The sequence below is a fragment of the Hibiscus syriacus genome, unplaced genomic scaffold, assembly GCF_006381635.1.
Source record: "Hibiscus syriacus cultivar Baekdansim isolate YM2019G1 unplaced genomic scaffold, ASM638163v2 tig00005929_pilon, whole genome shotgun sequence".
NCBI classification, from domain to species: Eukaryota; Viridiplantae; Streptophyta; class Magnoliopsida; order Malvales; family Malvaceae; genus Hibiscus; species Hibiscus syriacus.
In genome coordinates this window covers 464,715-492,411 of record NW_024062071.1, presented here as the reverse complement: position 1 = coordinate 492,411, position 27,697 = coordinate 464,715, and the positions used below count along the sequence as shown (strand labels likewise).

At 36.8% G+C, this 27,697-nt stretch overlaps 3 protein-coding genes and 1 long non-coding RNA gene across 5 annotated transcripts; all 4 read left to right on the top strand.

Annotated features, from left to right (window-relative positions):
- The first annotated feature begins 772 nt into the window (after nt 1–772).
- On the top strand, nt 773–4,180 carry LOC120200165 (cellulose synthase-like protein G3). The gene is made up of 6 exons (XM_039201069.1): nt 773–1,420; nt 2,108–2,263; nt 2,371–2,490; nt 2,560–3,006; nt 3,104–3,451; nt 3,589–4,180. The coding sequence occupies exons 1-6, from the start codon at nt 803–805 to the stop codon at nt 4,129–4,131; spliced, it is 2,232 nt and encodes a 743-aa protein (XP_039057000.1). The 5' UTR covers nt 773–802; the 3' UTR covers nt 4,132–4,180.
- A 1,473-nt stretch (nt 4,181–5,653) lies between these two features.
- Nucleotides 5,654–27,614, top strand: LOC120200164. The gene is made up of 3 exons (XR_005523517.1): nt 5,654–5,664; nt 23,746–23,750; nt 27,514–27,614. It is a non-coding gene; the product is annotated as an uncharacterized LOC120200164 (long non-coding RNA).
- Nucleotides 6,833–19,961, top strand: LOC120200159 (14 kDa proline-rich protein DC2.15-like). 2 transcript variants are annotated; one of them, XM_039201065.1, is made up of 2 exons: nt 6,833–6,967; nt 19,394–19,961. In XM_039201065.1, the coding sequence occupies exons 1-2, from the start codon at nt 6,901–6,903 to the stop codon at nt 19,726–19,728; spliced, it is 402 nt and encodes a 133-aa protein (XP_039056996.1). In that variant the 5' UTR covers nt 6,833–6,900; the 3' UTR covers nt 19,729–19,961. The 2 variants fall into 2 exon arrangements, with proteins under 2 accessions (XP_039056996.1, XP_039056997.1); XM_039201066.1 differs by lacking the exon at nt 6,833–6,967 and having other exon boundaries at nt 19,255–19,961.
- Nucleotides 24,343–24,875, top strand: LOC120200155 (14 kDa proline-rich protein DC2.15-like). The gene has a single exon (XM_039201063.1). It carries the CDS (start codon nt 24,358–24,360, stop codon nt 24,775–24,777), a length of 420 nt encoding a protein of 139 aa, XP_039056994.1. The 5' UTR covers nt 24,343–24,357; the 3' UTR covers nt 24,778–24,875.
- Nucleotides 27,615–27,697: the final 83 nt, after the last annotated feature.

Genomic DNA, 27,697 nt, shown 5'->3' with positions numbered 1-27,697 from the left:
ATTGATAGTTTAGATACTAAACTCATAATTTACCATAAAATTTAATTATAGAATAGAATATAATTTGACCGATTGTTTTATAGATAATATATTCTAAACTTTTCTATGATGGTCCAAACACCAAAGGCATCTTAATACATATTGGCAGCCGCCAGCACTTGGCCCTGGTGAATAATTTTCCATCCCACACAAGTCAGCCACATGTACTTGACTTTAAAAAGTAATAGGGTAAAGTATAATAAAGATCATTGAATTATATCAAAATGGTCATTTTAAACGCTAAATTTTTATATATTATAGAATAGTTAATATCTTTAAAATAATTATTAAAATTTATTAAAATGATCATTAAATTTATTGAACTATTTTTGAATTTGAGATATTTCTCAGTGTTTATTGTTGAACTTTGGAAAATTTTAATGTGTTAAAGAAAATATAATAATTATATGTTAGTTACAATGGATCGATATAAATTTATAGGGTGAAAGATTTTTAATACACCCCTTCCCATCTAGTTGTACTAATGTGAAATTAAATTGTACGAACTTCATTGAATAAATAAAAAATTATTAATTTTTTTTATTATTATATATAACAAATACTTTTATAGTAATTTAACAAATTTAGTGACTAATTTATAATATTTGAAAGATTGAGGACTAAATAACTACAACAGACAACAATCATATATCCCGACAAAATCCGTGACTTCCTATTTAGAATAAGACCCCGGCAGCGTCGAAGGCTTTTGGTAAACAAACACAGTCCATTTTTTACCTATTTGTTTAATCTGCCAACAAGCATGGAGGAGCCCCGCCGAAGAGAGTCAACCCCCACAAACTCCGCCCATGCTCCTCCGCTACTTCACACCCTTAAGCCATCCCGCTGGACGGTTCCGAACCGTGTGTTTGCGGCGGTTTATATTTATGCCATCACAGCTTTGTTCTACCGCCATTTACAGACACTCCACCACTCCAAAACTCTTGTTTCTATCACCGTAACCCTAGCCTTGTTCGTCTCCGATCTTATTCTGGCCTTCCATTGGGTTAGCGCACAGTCTTTCCGCGTGCGTCCGGTTCACCGTAAAGAATACCCCGAGAACATCGAGAAGTTGTTGGAACCGAGTGATTTCCCCGGGTTGGATGTTTTCATTTGCACGGCGGATCCGTACATGGAGCCGCCGACGAGAGTGGTGAACACGGCTTTATCGGTGATGGCCTACGAGTACCCGACGGAGAAGATCTCGATCTATGTATCGGACGATGGAGGATCGGCTCTCACTCTCTTCGCTTTCATGGAAGCTGCTAAATTTGCCGCCCACTGGTTACCTTTCTGTAGGAAGAACGAGTTAACGACAAGGAGCCCCGATGAATATTTTGCATCAAATTATTCACCAAGCTCTGAAACCGGCAAGATTAAGGTAAACTATATCTATATGTATGGTAAAGTGTAAAAATGGTTTTAAATACTTATTAAGTATTTCAACTATTAAAAATTATAAAATGATTATTTGATTATAGAATATTGCTTCATTAATTACTTGACTATTAAAAGTTATAAAATGATCGATCGACTATTTATTATATTCTAAACTTGTCATTTTTCTTTTAAAAAAGACAATTTAGACGTTAACATGATGATTAATATATAATAGTCGTTTAAGATTTTGAGATTAAATTTTATCATATTACAGTCAACATATTAAAGTTTAATTGAGAATACCATCTGTTTTTAACGGAAGAGGATGAGTTTGAAACATAATAAATAGTCATATAATCATTTTGTAACTTTTAATAGTTAACGATCTCATTAAAGTAATATTCTATAATCGAATGATCATTTTTTATCTTTTAATAGTAGAGAGACCTAATAAAATAAAATAGGTACGAGACAATTTGTGTATTTTACTCATATATATATATATATATATATATATACACACTGTTATTTTTACTTAATTAAGGAAACTAGGTACCTTTTATAAAACAGAGAAATTGCAATTTTCACTGAATAGTGGAACTTTTGTCCCAAGTCCTAACAAAATTTATATAAGAACTAATCATATATATATATATATACACATATGTATGTATGTATATTGTTGCAGATAATGTACGAGAGCATGCGAGAGAGAATCGAAAACGTTGTTGAAACCGGAAGAATCCATGATGAATACATAACCAGGGACCAAGATCGTCAGGCATTCACTAAATGGACTACTTATCAAGGATTCACCCGTCAAAACCATCCCTCTGTGATCCAGGTTCTGCAACACAACCATTTAAACCGGTCGAATTTTTCGAGTTCGATCCCGAAAACAATCGATAAATGCCAGTCTACCTAACAATGTTGTTATTCGTCAATGATCAGGTTTTGTTGGAAGAAAACAGAGACATTACAGGGCATTGTTTGCCGAACTTGGTTTATGTCTCTAGACAGAAGAGCCCCACATCTCCTCACCATTTCAAAGCTGGTGCCCTCAACGTCCTGGTATATATACGCATAAATATTTGATTTTTAATTGAGATATTCTTTTAATGGTTAATCCTGTGTTTGAAGGTTCGGGTGTCGGCTGCGATGACAAATGCACCGGTAATTTTAACCTTAGACTGTGACATGTATTCGAATGATCCTAGGACACCCTTCCGTGCTCTGTGTTATGTGCTAGACCCTGCTGAAATCCAGAACCGATTGGCCTTTGTTCAGTTTCCTCAAGAATTCCATGGTCTAAACGAAAGTGATATTCATGGTTCCGAGCATAGACGTTTGTTTAAACTCAACCCTTCCGGTCTTGACGGACTATCCGGACCAAATTATCTCGGAACCGGTTGTTTTATTCGCCGGCGAGCTTTGTTAGGTGACCCGTCGACTTTGGTTCCACCCGTAATAAAGGAAATAAGTCCAGATCATATTGCAAACAATCCCATTACTGCTCCATTGGTTCTCGAATTCGCTCACAGAGTTGCTGGATGCAATTATGAAAACCAGACCGAATGGGGCTCTACGGTAATCCGCTAATCCGATTAAGTCCAAGTAATCTATATTCCATTGCTTTGAGAAAAGCCTGATGTATTTATATGTGTGTAAACAATTATCTTTGCAGATTGGTTTTAGATATGGGTCGCTGGTGGAGGACTTCTTCACAGGTTTTAGACTGCAATGTGAAGGGTGGATGTCCATATTCTGCAACCCTGAAAGGGCTGCATTTCTGGGAAATGCACCCATAAACTTCCGCGATTTTCTTGGCCAGAACAAGCGGTGGCAAATCGGCCTCCTCGAAGCGGCTTCTTCACGATACAGTCCAATAACTTTTGGTGTTAAAGCTATGGGGATGTTCATGGGGTTAAGCTATTCATTCTATGCATTTTTTCCAATTGCGTCAATTTCAGTCACTACATATTCCTTTCTCCCTCAGCTTGCTCTCCTCAACGGACTCAGTATCTTCCCCAATGTACATACATACATTATACATTCATACATACATACATACATACATTCATACATACATACATACATACATACATACATACATACATACATTTGCTTCATCGACTGAGGTTTATAATGATAAAGTTGCCTAATTTTCAGGTCTCTGAACCATGTTTTATCCTTTACACGTTCTTGTTTCTTGGAGCATACGGGCAAGATTTCTTGGAGTACACGGTTGCTGGTGGGGGGACAGTACGTAGGTGGTGGAGTGATCAGAGGATTTGGATGGTGAAGGGACTTTCGTGTTCCTTGTTTGGGTTAATCGAGTTCTCGCTTAAATCGATCGGGATTCAGACTCAAGGTTTCAACGTGACCAGCAAGGTAGTCGACGAGGAGCAAAGAAAACGATACGAGCAAGGGTTGTTCGAGTTCGGAGTGCCGTCAGCCATGTTTGTGACAATAACCATGGCTGCAATAATCAACTTATGCTCATTCGTTTATGGACTCGTGCATTTGGTCAGTGGCAAGGAAGGGTGTTTTATGCAATTGGTGTTATCAGGTTTGATTGTGCTGAATTGCCTTCCAATTTATGAAGCCATGGTGTTGAGGACCGACAAAGGGAAAATGCCTGTTAGAATTTCCATTACTGCAACAATTATGGCATTGGCTGTTTATTCGATAGCTTCTCTCATTCTCAAGTGATATGTGCTAGTTATTTTTTGTATTTAAGATACTACTCTATTGAGTCCTTTAATTATTAAAAGTTATAAAATTGATCCTCGATTATAGAAAGCTGTTATGTTAAGTCCATCGACTGTTAAAAAATAAAATAAAATATGGCTACATAATCATTAATTTATCTCCAAGGTTATATTTGGACTTAAGATGCTCTGCACGTTCTCTAGCTGCTAGCGCCCTGTGCTTCCACCGGGCAAGATTAGGGTCAAGAATCATCCTCTCAAGCACAATGGCATTCTCGATCAAGAACATACATAATTCAGTATCAATAGTTTTCCCAAAGAAACCAGTTATTTCCACCACCTTCATTCTATGACTATGATGAAGGTGTCTTCTACCTTTCCTAATTTCCCTTTCATCATTCCTAGGAAGCCACCTCAACTGCAACATCCAAAGAAAATTATGTATACACTCTTTCATTGATTGACATTATCAGAATCTGTCAAAAAAGGGTTCGACATTGTCCCAATTACCGTACGATTACGCAAGACCATATTGCTTCTTCATTGCTGCAAACATCACAGATCAGACAGGGATAGGAAAAACCTTTGACAATATGAAGTTAATCAAAATTCTTAGTTTAGTAGCATTGTGTGTGTCTATACTATGTCAATCCATTAATTCATAAAAGGAGAGAATGGAATTCCTTGAACAATTGATTCTAAAAGTGTGTCCGCGTTATCAATAACCAAGAAAGATTCTAAACAAATATCATTTCATAATCACCTTAGAAAGAGGAGAAGAAGGTGATAGTAGTGCCTGTAAGAGATATTAAACGACCATTATAAAACAAAGTTAAGAACAAGAATTGAGAAATGATTGTAAAAAGAATAATCAACATTAGTGCTTGTTCATGTCATTTGTTGTTGTGCTGTTGTCGTTCCCAACTGTTTGGTCGATGAGGCCGCTCGGGAGGATGGAAAAGCGGCGGTGAATCTGATGAAGTTGACCCTGATTAGGCAGTATTACCTTGTGGTCACATCTGCTATATATTTACTTTACTCGGGTTGTGGTTTATGCTTAATTTGGAGACGATTGCTTCGTGCAAGTATTTTTGGACCACTGTGCTGGCCGGGGAGTTGGCCACACCTTGTCTATTTAATGAATTATTATGGGAGCATGTTGTAGTATGATCTACTGTATTCGTTTCATGTTTCTATATTTTTTAGGTCATATAATACATTTGTACATGAATACTCGAGTTCTCAAGGTAGAATATATGAATTACACACGAAATTTTAAATTCAATAAACTAAAAATTATAATAATTATAATATATTTATTATTTAAATTTTATAGTATAAAAATTATATTTTAAATAATTTAAAATTTATCACCTTTAAATTATTAAAATAATAACAATATCAATCAACATCGAGACAATCTAAGTAAAAGGAGATGTGATAAGTGAGACATTTTAACCTTCTGCTTTGGATATTGTTGTCGAGACGACTATAATTAACAATAATGCTAACCGAATTTTAATGTGAAAAGAGGGTTCAATGCGTGCTAATGGTGTAAACAGGGGACGAGTTTCGACCCACGAGTTTCGACCCGATCCTACCTTATAGTGCTGTGCTTTTTTTTTTTTTAAAAAATTAGGTTCGTGTCGAGTCAGATTAGATTTTGTTAGGGAGCGTGTTCGGGTGGGATCGAGTTTGTGTTTATGGTGAAAAATCTGACCCGACTTGATTCAAAAAATAATATAATTTATTTTTCAATTATATACTTATTTTATCTAACAAAATTAATATTTTTTTATAAATTTATTTGTTTTGAGCTGTGATAGATTCGGATTTTATCTGAAAATGTCGGGTTGGGTAAAGCCACCCTAAAGTCAGGTTTTGGGTGTATAATATATATTTGTTAGGTTAAGTCGGTTTGACGCAAAACCCGACCCCGTCCCTAGGTGTAAATCAAGGCTTTGTGATAATGAAGGTGCAGGTTGGTGGAGGAGTCAACATCTCCGGTGCTGCAAAGCAAACAGAAATCTTGGTCTGATCGGCGTTTACTTTGGTGCGGTTGCTCATGGAAAAGGAAGATTTAGATTCCCTCTACAGCCCGATAGAATTTCTCGGCCGCTCATTTTAAAAGCAATCGAAATTCTTCGTTTAATCTGCGTGAATAATGGGCCGCTGACAGCTCGCTAGCTATTGCTCCAAACAAAAAGATTTGGATTTAGATTCTGTCAGCCTGGAAATTTAAGGTAAGGCAGAGATGAAATTCAGATCAAATATTCGAAGAAATGATATTATTTTATATTCAAAAAATTCAAGAAATAGACTGAACAAAACCGATCTTACCTCTAACTATTGAGTTTGAATTCTGAGAATTAGTTTCTCCTAAAATATTTTCTTCTCCTATATCTTGTTCAGCTAGTTACTTTTCTTGATATTCTTTACGGGTTTGGATTATTACATTGAGGAAATAAGTATGCAAATCATATAGTTCATGCCAAGGTTAGTAGATCTACAGATTGATCCTGCAGGAGCAATGGGAACATGTCAATGTGCTATAATATAATTTCTACCTCATAATCACAAAGGTCCAAACTTCAACTGCCAGCTCAATTTGATTATCCTTCCATTTGATTGATTAATATATCATTATAAAAACAACCCACTAGCCCTCTTCAAAACACTATAAAACCCCTTCTCCCTTCCCTCCATATTCCACATCCTCCGACACTTGTACTTTTAGCTCTAAGCCAAGTAGGGTTTTGAGAAGATCAAAATGGCCTCAAAAAGATCGGCTTCCATGGCCCTCTTTTTGGCACTCAACATCCTCTTCTTTTCCCTTAGCAGTGCTTGCAACTCCTGTAACAACCCAGATATTTTCAAAATAACATTTAATTGAAATTGGAGGTTTTAATTATGAAAATCGGTAAATTGTGGGGACTAAATTGAAAGATTTTAAAACTTGGAGCTTGTTTTAAAGTTAAAGAAAATTCAGGGACTAAGTCCTGAATTTACCCAAAAAAATTAGATAAGTTTGGGGTTATATGATATATACGTGTGGTTTCTGTTTCAAAAACAGAAAACCACACTCCCAAATTCCTTCCCCCTACGTCGGTTTCCGACTTAGATCCCGACGTCGTCCGAATTCCGATCGTCGTTTTGAAATCACCATCGTGTTCGTTATCGAGTCAGGAACAAATCCTTCAATTTAATTGAAGCGAAACGCTGCCAAACGTCGGGAATTTACAGTCAAAGTCTCGACGTTTTTGTTAGCTCTATCGCCGGGAAAATCTTAAATTCACCTCCGATCGTTGCTCCGTTTTCGACACCTCCCACACCATCGTGTTTCTTGCGCCGTTTCGAGTCCGCCGGTGTCAACCTTGGTCTCCGGCGGCGATGGCGCCTGAGGAGGTGGAGCAGTCAAAGATTCATCCAAGTTGAAATCGAGCTCTCCGCCGTTCAAAAATTTGAACCGATCTTTGTAAGTATCTCGAAATCGCTCAAAATAATTTTTAGAAATTTTTTCGTAATTTTTAGACCCCCGGAGGAGGCCTCACGAGCCACACGCGCCGCCGTAGAGAGAGTGAGTGGCTGAAAACCGGTCTGACCCGACCCGACCCGACCGTTGACCGTGACCGTTGACCTCCTTTGACCAAAACTTAAAATGGCTTTGACAGACCATTAACCGACCGTTAATCTTTTCCGAGTATACCTATTCTGATAGTTTTCGACGTCCCGAATCCGTTTCTGAAGTTCGTTTCGTCAAATTCGAACCCGAAGGCCTCCAAATCGACGGTCAAAGTGGTTGACTTTGACTTTGACCAAGAATTTAAATTTTCGAAAAGTCATACTTTATGTTTTTCGACGTCCTGATTCCGATTCCGCAATCTGTTTGGCCAAATTCAAACCCGAATCCTCCAAATTGATAGTCAAACCCTGAAAATGCTTATATACTTAAGAATTTTAGCTTTGAACAATTAAGTAGGATTTTGGGGCTGATAAATTATTATTGTTTGAAGGTACAAGAGGCTCTCCGGATCGTTCGACAGCTCGACCCAGCTCTTCTAGATCAGTTAAACCACGTATTCCAGTATTCACCCGTAAGACCCGTAAATTTTATTATTTTAAAGATTTATTTATGTTACCCATTAGTAATATAGTGTTATTATAAATTAGGTTCGAAAACTGTAGCAGAGCGTGGTGAAACCAGCAATCAGTAGATCTACTATTTAAACCTATTATCGAGGTGTGTTCCCTAATTATTACTGAACTGTTTTATTGGTTTTAATATGAGGTACACTGAGTTCTTTAATTACTGTTTTATTGATGCACCAATTTAATGTGATGATTTATGGAATTTGTGTCACGGTGCAATTGAACTTTTGGATTGAATTACAATAGTATAGCTCTGATCAAGCTAATAAACAGAATGGGCCTAATGTGACTCTTGGGGCCCCAAGATACATTAGGTTGGCTTCCCTTGCTGTGTGCTTAGGGTAAGCTATATGGACTTGGACTTACGGGCTTAAGGATACAAGCTATAAAAGCTTATCCTTAGGTTGGCTTTCTTTTTGCTGTGTGCTTAGAGTAAGCTATATGGAAAATAGTTTTGGAAATTACTGATGGTGTACAAGAAAAGAGTTTAAACTATGATTTTCAAAAGTTAAACTCTTTTATGAATTTATGAGATTTACTGGACTATGATTTGTTAAATGTACATATTGTGATTTTAAGGTAATATTGGGACACACCGAGCCTAGCTCACCTTTCGAAAATGTTTTTCCCCCTTTCAGATATTGTTGGTTAGATACATCGGTTCGAGCACTTGGAGGATCAACACATCTCTTGAAGTATATCTGATTGTAATGTTTTATCTTGCAAGTTGACTTTATTTTGGTGACATGGACCTTATTTTAAAGTATTGTATTTTATGATGATGACACTTTTGTTATTACTGTTTGGTTTATCATGATTTTGATTTTGAAGACCTGTTTTAAATTAATTTATTACTTATTGGTATTATATTTACAAGTTGGGTTTTGATAGTATAATTTATTTCAATATATTTATAATGTGATTTTACATTGATTGAATAACGGTTTCAGAAAATGTCTTTAAGAATCATGTATGTGATCCACTAGACTTAGTCGAAATGCATAGGCCGGGTCTAGGGGGTTACATTTATTGGTATCAGAGCTTTTAGTTTTTAAACCGCGGACTGTGTATGAGTCCACATTGAAAATACAGTTTTAGAAATATTTTACAAAACACGTTACTAAGGCCATGTCACAAAGTTATTAAGATTTTAACTGTGTTCGAGACTCCAAGTGCTTGTCTAACCGTAAGTTTTATCTCCTGTAGTAAACTCAAGATCCACAAAAAAAATGAGTGCTAGACGTGGTCTTCGAACTGGCCGTGGACGAGGTCGAGTGGCTAGATTTGTAGATCCGATCGATGAGATACGGGTAGATCCCCCACCTCCGATAGGTGATCATGCTCCTACGACCCCAACGAATCTGTCTCATGCCGCTGGTATTGGCATGACTACACCGATCATATGAGCGACCGATATTGAGTCAGAGTCTACCGGAGTTGCTTTGGATGAGAATTTTAGTAGACAATTTCTGCAGTTGATACAGGGAGCAGTCAGAGCTACTGGTGTTGTATCAGAGGTTCCTATTTCGCAGACTTTGATTGCCAATGGAGTTAGAACTTTTGGGGGACATATTAGTGGAGCTCCTACTGAAGCAGAGGATTGGCTCCAGGATACAGAGAGACGCATGGATCAGTTGGGTTTGGACTCAACTAAGAGATATCAGAGTGCTGTGGCGATGTTAGATGGCAATGCCTACACTTGGTGGGAGTCAGTAACCAGTAGTGTTCCTACTGATCGTTTGACCTGGAATTTCTTTAAGGATCGCTTCCGGAGCCGTTTTCTGGGAGAGCGCTACTTAGCTCAGAGACGTCAGCAGTTTCAAGACCTGGTACAGGGAGACATGACCGTTTCTGAGTATGAGATCGAGTTCTTGAAGTTGCTGAAGTATGGATTCAGTATGGTACCTATTGAGAGAGATCGATGTCGTAAATTTGCCCTTGGACTCAGATACGAGCTGCGTAGGCAAGTTGTAACCCATCAGGATGATATTTGATGTCTGGTGGGCAGAGCCAAAGATGCTGAAGAAGTGGAGGTTTTAGCTTCTGGTAGAGAGCGTGTTGATCATGAACGATCTAGGAAATTTTCAGGCCCTATTGAGTCATCAGCACAGTCCGGGAAGAGGACTCGTACTTCTGCCCCTCAGAGAAGCAATACACGTTTCAGGCTTGCAGCATCCTCACCGTTAGTTAGCAGTCGAGGCGGTTCCTCGTCGTATTATCATAGGTTCCTCTGTGAGTTTTGTGGTAAACAACACACATGAGAGTGTCGTACGAAGATGGGTCTTTGCTATCAGTGTGGATCTAGTGGTCATTTTCGGAGGGATTATCCTCAGCTAGCTTCGTTTGAGCAGACCGCTACTCAGACTCCTGTGCGTTCTCAGACTACAGTACAGATCCCAATTAGAGATCGTAGTCAAGGAAAGACTCGAGGATCAGCATCCAAGACAGACAGTAGAGCCCGACCTCAGCAAAATAGAGGGCCAACAGTTTCTGAGGCTAGACAACCAGCTTTGGTTTATGCCACTAGACGTCGGGATGACAGAGATGAGCCTGAGGTTATTGCAGGTACATTTACTATATATTCCATTCCATACTTTACATTACTAGACAATGGCTCCACTCACTCCTATGTATCGAGCTCGGTATCTCGAAACCTTCAGATTCCGATAGAGAACACTGAAAATAATGTTACGGTTACGAGTCCAGTAGGACATGCGATTTTAGTGAATAAAGTATTTCGGCGTTGTCCTCTGGAGGTTCATGGAGAAATATTTCTCGCTGATCTTATGGAGCTTCCTTTAGAGGAGTTTGATCTAATTCTTGGGATGGATTGGTTGACTAAACACAAGGTAAATCTGGATTGCGAGTACAAGAGAGCTACTCTGAAAACTTCTGATGGTCGGACTGTTGTGTTAATTGTTGAACGTCGCGGCTATCTCTCCAATATAGTTTCAGTGATGAAAATTGATCGTATGATCCGTAAGGGATATGAGACTTTCATTGCTTGTATTTTGAACACCAAAGGTGCATTGTCCACGATCGAGGAGATTCGTACAGTTAGCGAGTTTCCTGATGTTTTTCCGGAGGAGTTGCCTGGGTTACCTCCTGATAGAGAGGTAGAGTTCGAGATTGAGACTTATCCAGGATCTGCACCTATTTCTATGGCACCTTATCGCATGGCTCCAAAAGAACTTAAGGAGTTGAAGGTCCAATTGCAAGAATTATTCGATCGAGGATTTATCCGATATAGTACCCCACCCTGGGGAGCTCCAGTTCTGTTCGTGAAAAAGAAGGATGGGTCGCTAAGATTATGTATTGACTATCAGAAGTTGAACAAGATGACAATCAAGAATAAATATCCATTACCCAGGATCGATGACTTATTTGATCAATTACGAGGAGCTACTGTATTCTCTAAGATTGATCTTCGTTCGGGGTATTATCAATTGAAAGTTAAAGGATCTGATGTTGCAAAGACGGCCATTCGCACTAGATATGGTCATTATGAATTCTTAGTGATGCCTTTTGGTTTGACGAACGCTCCTGCAGCTTTCATGGATTTGATGAATGGGGTGTTCCGACTATATTTGGATCAATTTGTGGTGGTTTTCATTGATGATATTTTGATCTATTCTCGTACTGAGGCAGAGCATGACGAGCATTTGAAGATCGTTCTGCGGACTTTGAGAGAGCATCGTCTTTATGCCAAACTAAGCAAGTGTGAGTTTTGGCTTCAAGAAGTGTCGTTTCTGGGGCATATAATTTCAGCGCGAGGTATTCAGGTCGATCCAAGCAAGATTGAAGCTATTGTGAATTGGAAACGACCCAAGAATATCTTTGAGATTCGTAGTTTCTTGGGCTTGGCTGGTTATTATCGACGTTTTGTTGAGGGCTTCTCGATCATTGCTTCTCCTTTGACAAAGTTGTTAAGGAAGAATGTGCCGTTTGACTGGGGTAAGGCACAACAGGACAGCTTTGAGAAATTAAAGGCGGTATTGACTCAAGCACCAGTGTTGATTCAACCAGAGTCCGGGAAGGATTTTACAGTGTATAGTGATGTATCACACTTAGGACTCGGCTGTGTTCTAATGCAGGAAAGTAAGGTGGTGGCTTATGCATCCCGTCAGCTGCGACCGCATGAGTGTAATTATCCTAATCACGATTTGGAGTTGGCAGCAATAATTTTTGCCTTGAAGATTTGGAGACACTATCTTTATGGAGAGAAGTGTTACATTTTCACGGATCATAAGAGCTTAAAGTATCTTCTGACCCAGAAGGAGCTTAATTTGAGACAGCGACGCTGGCTAGAACTTCTAAAGGATTATGATTGCGTGATTGATTATCACCCTGGTAAAGCTAACATTGTAGCGGATGCTTTGAGTCGAAAGACGGTAACAGAGTTGAGATCTTTAATGGCCAGGATGAATTTATATGACGTGGCACTCTGTTAGCAGAATTACAAGTTAAGCCGACCTTGGTTGATGAGATCAAAGCTAAGCAACCCCTTGATAGCTCCTTGCTTTCCATCTTTGAGCAAGTAGAGCAAGGGACAAGCTCAGATTACGCCCTTGATCAGGATGAAGTTTATGCTTCAAAGGTCGGTATTGTGTGCCTGATGATGTTGAGTTGAGATAGACTATCCTTACTGAGGCTCATAGTAGTCCATATGCTATGCACCCCGGTGGAGATAAGATGTATCAGAATTTGAGAGAGAGGTATCATTGGGTCGGCATGAAGAAGGACATCTCGAATTTTATGGCGAGGTGTTTGACTTGTCAGCAAGTTAAGACAGAACATCAACATCCATCAGGTTTGTTACAACCTATCAAGATTCGTGAATGGAAATGGGAGCGTATTACTATGGATTTTGTTACTGGTTTACCTATGACTCCTTCGAAAAAGGACTCAATTTGGGTGATTGTTGACAGACTTACAAAGTCAGCTGACTTCATTTCTGTATGGGTAATATACGTTGGACAAGTTGGCGAGGTTGTATATTTCAGAGATTGTCAGATTGCATGGTGTTCCGTTATCTATCATTTCAGATCGAGATCCGAGATTTACTTCAAGATTTTGGAAGGCGCTACATACGGCTTTGGGTACGAGATTGGATTAAGTACCTCATTCCACCCACAAACTGATGGTCAATCTGAGAGAGTAATTCAGATTCTGGAGGATATGTTACGGGGTTGTGTAATTGATTTTCGTGGTAGCTGGGAGAACTTTTTGCCTTTGGCTGAATTCGCTTATAATAACAGTTACCAGACCAGCATTCGTATGGCACCCTATGAAGCACTCTATGGGCGTAGGTGTCGCACCCCGTTTTGTTGGACTGAGTTGCGTGATAGGAAGACTTTGGGACCTGAGTTAGTGCGGGAGACAGAAGACACAGTCAGATTGATCCGTGACCGTCTGAAAGAGGCATTTGATAGGTAGAAATCTTATGCAGATCAAAGGAGGAAGGATATACAGTTTGACGTTGAAGATCAGGTTTTTCTCAAGGTATCTCCATGGAAGAAAGTATTGAGATTTGGACGTAAGGGTAAACTGAGTCCGCGATTTATTGGGCCGTATCGTATTCTGAAGAAAGTTGGACCTGTTGCTTATCAGCTTGAGTTGCCTTCCCATCTTAATCGTATTCATGATGTTTTTCATGTGTCTATGTTAAGGCGATACAGTCGAGATCCAGATCACATCATTCAAGTTGATGAGGTAGAGCTGAGACCTGATTTGTCATATAAGGAGGAGCCCATCCAGATCTTAGAAAGAGATGAGCGAGTTCTTCGGAATAGGCGTATTCCAATGGTCAAAGTTCAATGGAGTAATCGAGGCCCCTCAGAAGCTACTTGGGAGACATTGGAGTCAATTGAGGCTCAGTTTCCTCAACTATTCTCATAAGGTAAATTTCGAGGATGAAATTTCTTGTAGAGGGGGAGAATTGTAACAACCCGGATATTTTCAAAATAGTATTTAATTAAATTGGAGGTTTTAATTGTGAAAATTGGTAAATTGTGGGGACTAAATTGAAAGATTTTAAAACTTGGAGCTTATTTTAGAGTTAAAGAAAATTCAGGACTAAGCCCTGAATTTACCCAAAAAGTTAGGTAAGTTTGGGGTTATATGATATACGTGTGGTTTCTGTTTCAAAAACAGAAACCACACTCCCAAATTCCCTTCCCCCTACGCCGGTTTCCGACTTAGATCCCGACGCCGTCCGAATTCCGATCGTCGTTTTGAAATCACCATCGTGTTCGTTATCGAGTCAGGAACAAATCCTTCAATTTAATTGAAGCGAAACGCTGCCAAACGTTGAGAATTTACAATCAAAGTCTCGACGTTTTTGTTAGCTCTATCGCTGGGAAAATCTTAAATTCACCGCCGATCGTTGCTCCGTTTTCGACACCTCCCGCACCATCGTGTTCCTTGTGCCGTTTCGAGTCCGCCGGTGTCAACCTTGGTCTCCGCCGTTGAAATCGAGCAGTCAAAGATTCGGCCGAGTTGAAATCGAGCTCTCCGCCGTTCAAAATTTGAACTGATCTTTGTAAGTATCTTGAAATCGCTCAAAATAATTTTTAGAAATTTTTCCGTAATTTTTAGACCCCCGGAAGAGGCCTCACACGCCATACGCGCCGCCGCAGGGAGAGTGAGTGGCTGAAAACCGGTTTGACCGGTTTTGAACCGGTTTTGACCGGTTTGACCGATTTCGATCGGTTCAAACCGGTTTTCCCGATCTGACCCGACCCGACCGTTGACCCTACCTGACCATTGATCGTGACCGTTGACCTCCTTTGACCAAAACTTAAAATGGCTTTGACAGACCATTAAACGACCGTTAATCTTTTCCGAGTATACCTATTCTGATTTTTTCGACGTCCCGAATCTGTTTCTGAAGTCCGTTTCGTCAAATTCGAACCCGAAGGCCTCTAAATCGACGGTCAAAGTAGTTGACTTTGAATTTGACCAAGAATTTAAATTTTCGAAAAGTCATACTTTATGTTTTCGACGTTCTGATTCCGATTCCGCAATCCGTTTGGCCAAATTCAAACCCGAAATCCTCCAAATTGATAGTCAAACCCTGAAAATGCTTATATACTTAAGAATTTTAGCTTTGAACAATTAAGTAGGATTTTGGGGCTGATAAATTATTATTGTTTGAAGGTACAAGAGACTCTCCGGATCGTTCGACAGCTCGACCCAACTCTTCTAGATCAGTTAAACAATGTATGCTAGTATTCACCCGTAAGACCCATAAATTTTATGATTTTAAAGATTTATTTATATTACCCATTAGTAATATAGTGTTATTATAAATTACGTTCGAAAACTGTAGCAGAGCGTGGTGAAACCAGCAATCAGTAGATCTACTATTTGAACCTATTATCGAGGTGTGTTCCCTAATTATTACTGAACTATTTTATTGGTTTTAATATGAGGTACACTGAGTTCTTTGGTTACTGTTTTATTGATGCACCAATTTAATGTGATGATTTATGGAATTTGTGTCACGGTGCAATTGAACTTTTGGATTGAATTACAATAGTATAACTCTGATCAAGCTAATAAACAGAATGGGCCTAATGTGACTCTTGGGGACCCAAGATACATTAGGTTGGCTTCCCTTGCTGTGTGCTTAGGGTAAGCTATATGGACTTGGACTTACGGGCTTAAGGATACAAGCTATAAAGCTTATCCTTAGGTTGGCTTTCTTTTTGCTGTGTGCTTAGTGTAAGCTATATGGAAAATAGTTTTGGAAATTACTGATGGTGTACAAGAAAAGAGTTTAAACTATGATTTTTAAAAGTTAAACTCTTTTATGAATTTATGAGATTTACTGGACTATGATTTGTTAAATGTACCTATTGTGATTTTAAGGTAATATTGGGACACACTGAGCCTAGCTCACCTTTCAAAAATGTTTTTTCCCCTTTCAGATACTGTTGGTTAGATATATCGGTTCGAGCACTTGGAGGATCAACACATCTCTTGAAGTACATCTGATTGTAATGTTTTATCTTGCAAGTTGACTTTATTTTGGTGACATAGACCTTATTTTAAAGTATTGTATTTTATGATGATGACACTTTTGCTATTACTGTTTGGTTTATCATGATTTTGATTTTGAAGACCTGTTTTAAATTAATTTATTACTTATTGGTATTATATTTACAAGTTGGGTTTTGATAGTATAATTTATTTCAATATATTTATAATGTGATTTTACATTGATTGAATAACGGTTTCAGAAAATGTCTTTAAGAATCATGTATGTGATCCACTAGACTTAGTCGAAACGCATAGGCCGGGTCTAGGGGGTTACAACTCCTGCCCTTCCACCAATCCTAACCCTAACCCGAGGCCAAAGCCGAACCCGAACCCCACCCCAACTCCATCTGCAGGAGGCAGATGCCCCAGGGATGCTCTTAAATTAGGTGTCTGTGCCAATGTGCTTAACTTGGTCAATGTGGTAGTTGGTTCACCCCCGGTGCAGCCATGCTACTCCCTTCTCCAAGGCCTGGCCGACCTCGAAGCTGCCGTTTGCCTATGCACCGCACTCAGGGCTAACGTGTTGGGACTCAACCTTAATATCCCAGTTTCCCTTAGCTTGCTTCTCAACGTTTGCGGAAGGAGTACTGGATTCCAATGCTAAATTCTCAGTTTCAGTATCTTGATCATCTTTGTCATGGTTCCCATTATTTTCAGTAAATCAATGTTTTCGTCTGTTGCTATAATATCCTAGTGGGAATTGATACTATTGAATAAGTCTAATACTTTCCTTCAAGTGTCTTTCTTAGAGATTTATGCTGTATCTCTAAGGGACATGAAAAGGCTTGTATTATATTCCTTGTTGTTTCTTTATCCATTTATAATAAGATGTCTAAAGCTAGTTATTAGTCTATTTTATCCGTTGTTTGCCTGTTATTTTCGTTTAATCTTTTTCTTAGGGTTGAATTTGACGATGTCTTGATTGATTAAGATGACAATTGTTTGTTATCCAGTTGATCTTCACTACTTTGGATCTTTAGATTGAATTTGGATATGCGATTGCGTTCGTGGATAGTTTTCTCAATGTTACTCGAATCTAATATATGGTTTGTCGGTAATCTTTCAGTAGTTTTGATTCTCTTTTATGGTTCGTTTGCCGATGCAATCAAATATATTTGTATCTATCTCTATTCGAATTTCTTGATTATATTTTTAACCTTTTTCCTTATTTGATCCTTATTCATTCTCAAGTGACTAATTTATTGTGTTAATAAATTAAAAAAATTATTATAATTATGTATTTAGTTTACGATCATAATGGTAAACATTTATTGTAAGTGTGTATTCAATTCAGAAGTTGATAGCATGACTTTTGTCTGTTCAAGGACTAAATTGTGGGCATAGACCATTGAATTATAATGAGTTTTATATTTAGATATATTTAATATTTAAATTTTAATTTAAAACATTATATATTTAAATACATTAAAAATTTATCACTTTTAAATTATTAAAATAATAATAATATCAATCCACGTTAAGATAAAATTCATTGTTAACAACAATTAGGGTTATAAACTAGCTGAGTCAAGCTCGAATATTACTAAATTTGAATTGATCCGAAAAGTTTAAAATTAAGCTCGATTGGAAAAGTCTCGAGCTTGAAATTGTTAATCTCTACTCAAACTTAAAATTAAAAATTGAAACTCAACTCGAGTACGAAAAAAACTTGAACTCATACTTAACTTGATTAAAGCTCTGACTCAAACTCAAAAATGAACTTAAGTTCATAAAAACCGTATATTACATTTAATAAAACAACATATAAATATTAATATTAGTTGTAATTTAATATAAAAAAATAAAAAATTAACCAAGTTGATAATATAAAAACCGTATATTATAAAGTAGTTTATTTTGATTTGTTAATAACACGAATTAAATTCTCACCTCTCGTTTACAACCCTAACAATAATATTAACAGGATTTTAATGTGAAAAGACTGGTGTAATGCGTGCTAATGGTCTAAATCAAGGCTTTGTAATTATCAACGTGCAACTTGGCGGAGGAGTCAACATTTCCGGTGTTGCAAAGCAACCAGAATTCTTCGACCGATCGGCGTTTACTTTGGTGCCGCTGCTCGAAGATTTAGATTCCCTCTGCCTTCTATGGCAACTCATTTTCAAAGCAATCGAAATTCTTCGTTTAGTCCGCGTGAAAATTGGGCTGTTGCTGACTACTCGCTAGTGCTCTACAGAAAAAAAGATTTGGTTTTCGATTCTTACAGCCAAGGAAATTTGACGTAAAATAACAGATGAAATTAAGATCAAATATTTGAACAAATTAATCTTTTTTTTATATATATTCAAAAGATCGAACTAGACCATACAAAACTGATCTTACCAAGGTTCTAAGCTCGCCCGTGACACTACAGTCCAGTCCAGCTGGAATACTTCCATTAACAACACGCCAAGAACTCAAGACTTAGGACCTACAAGATGCCATAGACCGACAGGCAAAGGGTTTGTATTTTGTAAGCAGTAATTTTAGAATTATTAACAAGGAAGCTTCTCAAACTGCTCTGTCTCCATGTCATGTCTCTTTCTCGTGAGATCCATATTCCACGTCTTGTGTAAAGTTTAATGTGAATAAAATCTCAAAGAAAATCTTAGAAGATAATGGAAGAACGTGATGTTTTGACAAAATACAGATTAGTTATTCCATTTTGAATCTGTAATCCATTTTGTCTTGGTCTGTGAGTTGCAATTATCATTCTATTTTGGAAAAGCATGGAACATCAGCAATTAACTCTAATATGAAAACTGAATTATGGAGCAATGGGAACATCCGAACATGGCAATGTGCTATAATCACAAAGGTCCAAACTTCAACAGCCAGCTCAATTTGATTATCCTTCAATTTGATCAATTAATCTAGCATTATAAATATAACCCACCAGGCCTCTTGAAAACAATATAAAACCCCTCCCCCCTTCACTCAAAACTCCACATCCTAAACACTTGTACTTTTAGCTCTAAGCCAACTAGGGTTTTGAGAAGATCAAATGGCCTCAAAAAGATCAGCTTCCATGGCCCTTTTTCTGGCACTCAACATCCTATTCTTCTCCCTAGGCAATGCTTGCAACTCCTGCCCTTCCACCAACCCTAACCCTAACCCGAGGCCAAATCCGAACCCCACCCCCACTCCATCTGCAAGAGGCAGATGCCCTAGGGATGCTCTTAAATTAGGCGTCTGTGCCAATGTGCTTAACTTGGTCAATGTCGTAGTTGGTTCACCCCCGGTGCAGCCATGCTGCTCCCTTCTCCAAGGCCTGGTTGACCTCGAAGCTGCCGTTTGCCTATGCACCGCACTCAGGGCTAACGTGTTGGGGCTCAACCTTAATATCCCAGTTTCCCTTAGCTTGCTTCTCAACGTTTGCGGAAGGAGCACTGGCTTCCAATGCTAAATTCTAAGTTTTCAATATCTTGATCATGTTGGTCGTGGTTTCCTTTATTTGTAGTAAATCAGTGTTTTCGATTGTTGTTATAATTTCCAAGTGGGAGTTGAATAAGTCCAATACTTTTCTTCAAGTGTCCTTGGAGATTTCTGCTGTATCTCAAAGGGACATGAAAAAGACTTGCATTAATTACTATATTCCTTTATGCATTTATTAATAACATCTCTAAAGCTAGTTTTACATACGGCCGCGTATTTTATATTTTAGCTATAAATGAATCAACAACTCTTCATCAACTTTACCTCAATTCAGTGTGAATGTAGCTAAGCTGAACCGGAAAGCTTAGGGTTTAGTATTAGCCTTAATAACATATAATTCAAACCCCCATGAACCATTCTCGTGGTCTGAATAGTTGCAATTTGTTTACTTCATTCGTACAAGGGATGAGCATGTGTTTTGATTATAATATAATTAAAATTTGTTTATGCGCCTATATGCCACATTGGTTCGACGGGTCTTCGAGCCAACGCAAGGGTATATAGGAGTGAGCTTTTAAAGCACGGTGGTAAGGGATTTTTCATAAGGAAAAGCCGGGGTTGTAATTGCAATGTGCTGAATTTTTATTTATATCGTATAGGCTTTTGTTAATTGGTGACGTTCTGTTACTTTTTTTGTCGAGTTGTATCTGTTATTTAGTTGTGTTGTATTCTTTTCCTCCAATTAAATGTAGAGAGATTTTTAACGAGATACATAAGTCTTGTTTTTGTTTCTTTAAACCTTTAATAAAACAAATTTTACCGAGAAAAATATAATTAAAATGTAAACACGAAATCTTCTTACAACTGTAATTAATTAAGACAACGACTTGACTCTTCGGAGTAGACATGTCCAACTCAACCAAGCAATTGTATTTAATTTAATATTATAAAACAAAACATAACTTTTTTTGGTTACCCTCTAGTTCTAAGGCTTCGTTTTGATTAATCTGAATTGACCCCGGTCGCATACCTGGTTTTGGTGGGTGAGTCTTCCAACGAGAATTTTTTTCATACAGAAAACTCGAACATGAAATCTTACTTAAACGATATCAAGAAACAAAACATAACTTTGATGTAACCGAATTTTGATTAGTTAACGTTGTCATAATCCGATAAGACACGTTATAATTCTTAGAATTATTGTCATAATTGAATTCTTCTAGTTGTATAGATTAATTATTATTTTGGGTAATGTACACAAATAGACCCCTGACTATAACATTTTGTTTTATTGAGACCCTTGATTATTAAAATATACAAAATGATCCCTCTACTATAAGGAGTTGTTTTATTGAGTTCCTCGACTATTAAAAGTTACAAAATGGTCACTCAACTACTCATTATGTTCTAAATTCATATTTTTTTTGTTAAAAAGTTGACAATCATATGAGTTGGACCTTAACATGTTGATTGAGATATGATACTCGACTAATTACTTTTTTTATAATATACAATACTAATCAGTTTAAACTTAATCGTATCTTTTTCATCTTATACAAAACTCTCTGAACACTTGAAAATAAAAAAATAACCTTACTTTTACGGTTTAAATCACTTCTAAAATTATTAACGAAAATTTCCACCAAAATATATTTATAGAATTTTTTGAATTATAAAAATAACTTTTTTTAGAGGTTATTGAAAACCAAGATAAATTTTAGTAAATGAATCAAACAATAAAATTTCTACTTTTATCTCTGAATTAAAAACACCTATTTTTCGGTTCAATAACATTTAATCCTATGAATCACCTATCTCTTAATTAAAATTTAATTTCACGTCTAAAATCTTTTGGTTCAATGAAATACATAAATTTAATTTTTTTAGTTTAATAGTATACTCAAAACTTTATTTTTATCCCAACCTATACATAAAGATAAATGATTTATTTGAAACAATCACAAAAGATTTGTTCAATCTGAGAAACTATTTGATATATCCAGTTCATCACGTCATCCGTTGTGTTAGCGAATGAGAGACACAAATTTTAAAATAATTATCCACATCTTACTTATACGTAGGAAAGAGGTGAAGATTCACCTTGAGAAAGAAATGATATGGACAAATATTATTAATTGGATCACAAATGATGTGGTGAGTCGGGACAATCTAATATTTTTTCCTATACCTGGATTTAAAGGATGTTTGGCCGTGAGTAGGGTTTCAGTTGTGGGGGAATCCGCAGAAAGCTCAAAAGAAAATTAATGATTAATTTCATGAAAAAAAAAGAAGAAAATTAATGATTAATGAATATACTAAACAAAACAAAGTGTCGAGGAATAATGCCTTGATGAAATCTTGAGGAGCAGTGGGTAAATGAATTCATGGAAGCCATAATTAAGGTGCCATGTGCTCTATTCAGGGATCGACCTAAGTGGGGTGGATGGGGCCCTAAAATTCTAAAATTATCTGAACTGTAAATTCTTAAATCCTAAATCTAAATCCTATATAGAATACACGACAGCAAAATAGATCGAACTTACACGACCTATGGAGTCTTAATGTTCATATTGTGATCTTACAAGTGGCATATCAACTAGTATACAAGAAAACAAGACTTAATGTTCTAAGCTCGCCTACAGTTCAGTCCAGCAGGAATACTTCCATTAACAACACGCCAAGAACTCAAGACATAGCACCTACAAGATGCCATAGACCGACAAGAAAAGGGTTTGTATTTTGTAAGCAGTAATTTTAGAATTATTAACAAGGAAGCTTCTCAAACTGGTCTGTCTCCATGTCATGTCTCTTTCTCATGAGCTCCATATTCCACGTCTTGTGCAAAGTTTAATGTGAATAAAATCTCAACGAAATTTTTAGAAGATAATGGAAGAGCATGATGTTTTGACAAAGTACAGATTAATTATTCCATTTTGAATCTGTAATCCATTTTGTCTCGGTCTGTAAGTTGCAATTATCATCCTATTTTGGAAAAGCATGGAACAGCAGCAATTAACTCTAATATGAAATCTGAATTATCGAGTTCGGATTCTGAGAATTAGCGTAAAATAAGTGGTTCAATTTCCCAGTGGGAAAATTAATCAAATCAGTGTTTTCGTATGTTGTTATAACTCCCCAGTGGGAGTTGATGCCGAATAAGTCTAATACTTTCCTTCAGCTGTCCTTCTTGGAGATTTCTGCCGTATCTCTAAGGGACATGAAAAGACTCGTATTAATTGCTATATTCCTTGTTGTTTCTTTATCCATTTATTAATAAGATCGTCCAAAGCAAGTTATATACATATATGGCCGTGGCTTTTATATTTCAGCACAATACATGAATCAAGTGCGAATGTAGCTAAGCTGAATCGGAATGTTTAGGGTTTGTTAGCCTGAAGAATCGATAATTCAAACCCACTGAAGCATTCTCATGTGTTTTGATTATAGTATAATTAAAATGTTAACACAAGATCTTCTTACGACTTCGATTAATGAAGACAGCATCTTAACTAGGCGAAAACGATCCACTTACAACAGCATCAATAAAACATAACGACCAAACCGCACAACATTCACTCTGGTAGGCAAGCAATAGCTTAGCCCTGCATAAACTGAGAAAAGAAATACACCAGCAAAGCTAACAGTACAACACAACAGTTCTTAAGCCACAGCAAATTAAGGAAGCAAAGGAATGCGGACATCCCTGCAAAACGACTAAATAAAGACAACTTACCACCAAGCTTTAAAAAGGACACTTCTAGACATGCCTTCTTTAGCTGAGAAATCAGCCATTCCATATAATTCTATAAGTTCAAGTTCGACTCTTAACATAAAATCCCACGTCAATCCCTACCCCTAACATCTGCAAATCCACATCCATGGCTCTGGGTTATTTCCAGTTCACCATGAAAGCTAAGAGACAATACTACCTCATCACCATTCACATGTATGCACTTATGTCCACTTGACCTTTCCATTCATCCATGGTTCCACAACTATTTCTCTTTTCCCATTTTGGTATTTATATATTTAAAGATTTATATACGAGTAACTGTTCGATAATATTATCTGAATTGTAAATTCTTAAATTCTAAATCCTATATAGAATACACGACACCAAAATAGATCGAACTTAGACGACCTATGGAGTCTTAATGTTCATATTATGATATTACAAGTGGCATATCAACTAGTATAGAAGAAAACAAGAAGTGTTTATATTTTTTTATTTCCGTCTTTTAACTTTAAAATAATGATTTATTCTAATAATTGACAACTTAGAGAAATCCATAGTTTTTAATCAGATTTGTTAGGCTTATCCCTACATAACAGGGTTTCAAATCGCGGTCGCGTTTTCGGTTTTTTCGGATTTATCGTGATTACGGCCGTTGCGGACGCTATTGCGGCCGTCGCGGGTAACTCGGACGGCGACAAAACCGTTATATCGCGACCGAAATCGCAGTCGCGGACCGTTTTTTAAAACCCTGCCCTGCATGTCTTGTGATTTGCCTGGTTGTACCCACAACTCGGCGTGCCCACGTGGGATACTTTCTCTCAAAACCATTGAAAAACCAGTCCTTAGTTCGCCTATAAAAACCCTTTGCCCTGCTTCTCCATTTCATCACTCTCATAATATATCACTAATTCTTTGTTGCGAAACATGGCAAAATCCACTGTTGCATCGGCAGCACTTCTCGTTGCCGTGAACCTGTTGTTCTTCACATTGGTCAGCTCGACCTACGTGCCATGCCCACCACCGCCACACAAGATCCCCAAGCCTTCCCCCAAGGTCCCGCCATCTGGACCGAAAAGGCCGGCCACTTGCCCCAAAGACACACTCAAACTGGGTGTGTGTGCTGATTTGTTGGGCGGATTGGTACACGTTGTCATCGGGAGCTCGTCGAGGACCAAATGCTGCGGTCTCATTTCGGGGCTGGCCGACCTCGATGCCGCCGTTTGCCTCTGCACGGCGATCAAGGCCAATGTGTTGGGGGCTAACCTCAATGTTCCCATTTCATTGTCCTTGCTGCTCAACTCATGTGGAAAGGAACTGCCTGCCGGTTACAAATGTGCTTATTAAGCTCATTTCCACTCTATTTCAAGCAATGTTTACGTCTTTTTCTGGGTGTGTTTAGTTTGGACTTTTGGTATGCCCGAATAAATCATGAAGTATTATTTATATATGCGTACCTTACTTTTGTACCTTAGTTTCACTTAAACAATCAATAAACAAGTTTGTATTGTATTGCATGTTACAAAAATATTATTTCCGTTGCTTAATGCATTATCGAGCCATATTACTAGTAGAATGAATGTCGTTATCTTTTAATATTCTGGGTTTGAACAATTGTGTTTGTAAAGTATGTATGCATTGATAATCGTCTAAATTTTCTTGAACATATTTACCTTATAACTATCGCATATTATTAAAATAATCCTTAAAATCTTGAGATCCACATCTGAATCTTTGAGCAATGGCTCTCTAAAAATGAAATTAGCTAAAGAATTATAAAGCACATATAATCTGAATCCCAACTATGTAATGTTATATATCCTATTAGAATTACTCAGTCAATCAACTCGATATTAATAATGATACAAAAATATCTTTTAAATAGATAAAAATTAATATATAACAATAAATTTTATATCCGACACTAACTCCGATTTAAGTAAAAGTCAACGGTAAAGATGGACATGAGATCCATACTCGATAGATATATGATCAATTTTTTATAAGATAAGATCAAATCAGATTTAAGATGATAATTTTTGAACTGATTTGATCGGACCTGAAATAATAATGTAATTATCTATTATATATTGTAATTAAATTAAAAGAAGAATAAAAATATAATATTTATATAAAAAAAATCAACCCGACTTTAACCCTATAGCGCATTCCTAATCCCTCGGTTGGCTCCTTCTGTTTTGCCGACGAGATGATCTTGAAAGCAAGTTGAAGAAGGGATAAAAAGTTGACAACATCATGCCATATCAACATCCAAGAATCGAAAGACTTGGCTTTATATACACGTAATTTTAGGAAGTATTTGACTAATAATAATAAAATTATTATTAAAAAATGATTGATAATTTTGACTAATTTTTTATAAGTGTAAAAAAAGTAAGATATATAATAATAAAAAAGAAAATATAAATGTCGTTGTTTGTTGACCTTTTATTAGGATATTTTGAATATGACAATTTTAAAAATCAAATGAGACGCTTTTAATGGGATAGATGAAGTATTAATTAAGATCAACGTTCAAGAATCCAAATACAATACATCCAGTGACGGAGCCATACTTGGTCAGGGTGGGCACGTAAATCCGAATTTTCTTTGATTTATTACTTATTTTACTGGTTATGTTCACCTTGAAATTTTTTGTACCCACCTTGAAATTTGAGTTTTCTTACGTTAGTTATTTATTTTACGAACAATGCTCATTTTAAAATTTTATTTGTATCCATCTTATTTAAAATTTTTATGTTATTAACATGTGTGTTCATCATGAAAAATATTTATAGAATTGTTACCGTATATATATATATAATCAATTGAGCGATATCGTTTCTTCAGTGGTGTGTTGATTTTCTGTGAATCAAACAAGTTGCCGTGCATTCAGGGAAATTGTACAAAGCACCAAAAATGGAAGACTATATGATATAAAATAAGTCATCACCCTTTGGTCCACTAAAAAATACCGTCCTAATGGACCATACACACAATGTTTTAAATAAATATAAATATATAATAAATAAAAACTTCCTTTTGCTAGAAGTTTTTACACCTACCCTATCGTTTATTCGATTCTTACGGGATCGAATTTAAATACAATTTTATTTTATTTTTTTAGAAAGCAATTAGTTTTATTAGAAATAAAAAAATCTAAAATTACAATGAAAAGTTACGAGCATAATCGTAAACATAAATGAAAATATAATTAGGATATTTCATATATTCATTGACAAAAAACTAGCCAATTGGATCATATAAGGATCGAAGAAGAAAAAAGTTAAAAAAAACCTAATTAAAATGTTCGAACAAAATAAAGATACGAATAAATTTGACTGTATCAACAAATAAACCACAAAATGGATGAAGCTACTGAAAACCACAAACAAATCGTAAATTTGAAGTCGAGCGACATGAGAAAACTATTCACGAATGCAAATTGTGTATCTAAACCACTCCGAGCATCTAAAGTAGGGAAGATCATCATGGTAACAAATAAGCGTTATCTTGATCAGTCGTGACGATGTCAAATCCAATCATGAGAAAAAAAGATAAACGAAAAAAACGGCACCGAAAACTACCAAAAGACATAGAAAAACGTGCCACAAAAGTATAGATAAACGCGACACAAAGAAAGAATTATTCTTATTAAAAATTAAAAAGGAAACAAAGAGAAAAGATAACCGATGGTCGACAATCAGTATTAAAATCGATATTACCACCGGCTAAATAAAATCAAAGAAGAAAACGTTGAATTTAAAATTTAAATTCAGATTTGATCAAATTCATGTTTAGAGTGAAAAATATTTTATATCGGCAAAATATTTTATTAAAAAAAGGTCCCAAGACCAACTTGAATGCATGTCTCATTAAAAACTCTCCTAACCTAATTGAGGAAAAATAGTACATGCACAAGGGAAAACATACACGAACACACAAGCAGCAAAATAAAACAGCCCTGATACAAGTTTAGAGAATAATACAAACACAAATGTAAAGCAAACAAGTATGGAAATGATACAAGTACTGACAAATACATGTCTTTTCATGTCCCTTAGAGATCATGACACTTGAAAGAGTCGGGATCTAGCATTGGAAGCCAGTAGGAACATTCCTTGAGCAAACGTTGAGAAGCAAGCTAAGGGAGATTTGGGATATTAAGGTTGATGCCTAGGATGTTAGCTCTAATATTGGTGCAAAGGCAGCCGGCGGATTCGAAGTCGACGAGGCCTTGGAGAAGGGCACAACATGGCTGCACCGG

Bases quoted from the DNA above. Each gene is read 5' to 3' on its own strand.
- LOC120200159 (XM_039201065.1), top strand. From the start codon at position 6,901: ATGGCCTCAAAAAGATCGGCTTCCATGGCCCTCTTTTTGGCACTCAAC. The intron at 6,968-19,393 runs GCAGTGCTTGCA...TCTTCTCCCTAG, and splicing joins CATCCTCTTCTTTTCCCTTA to GCAATGCTTGCAACTCCTGC.
- LOC120200155 (XM_039201063.1), top strand. From the start codon at position 24,358: ATGGCAAAATCCACTGTTGCATCGGCAGCACTTCTCGTTGCCGTGAAC.
- LOC120200165 (XM_039201069.1), top strand. From the start codon at position 803: ATGGAGGAGCCCCGCCGAAGAGAGTCAACCCCCACAAACTCCGCCCAT. The intron at 2,491-2,559 runs GTATATATACGC...CTGTGTTTGAAG, and splicing joins CTGGTGCCCTCAACGTCCTG to GTTCGGGTGTCGGCTGCGAT. The intron at 3,452-3,588 runs GTACATACATAC...CCTAATTTTCAG, and splicing joins GACTCAGTATCTTCCCCAAT to GTCTCTGAACCATGTTTTAT.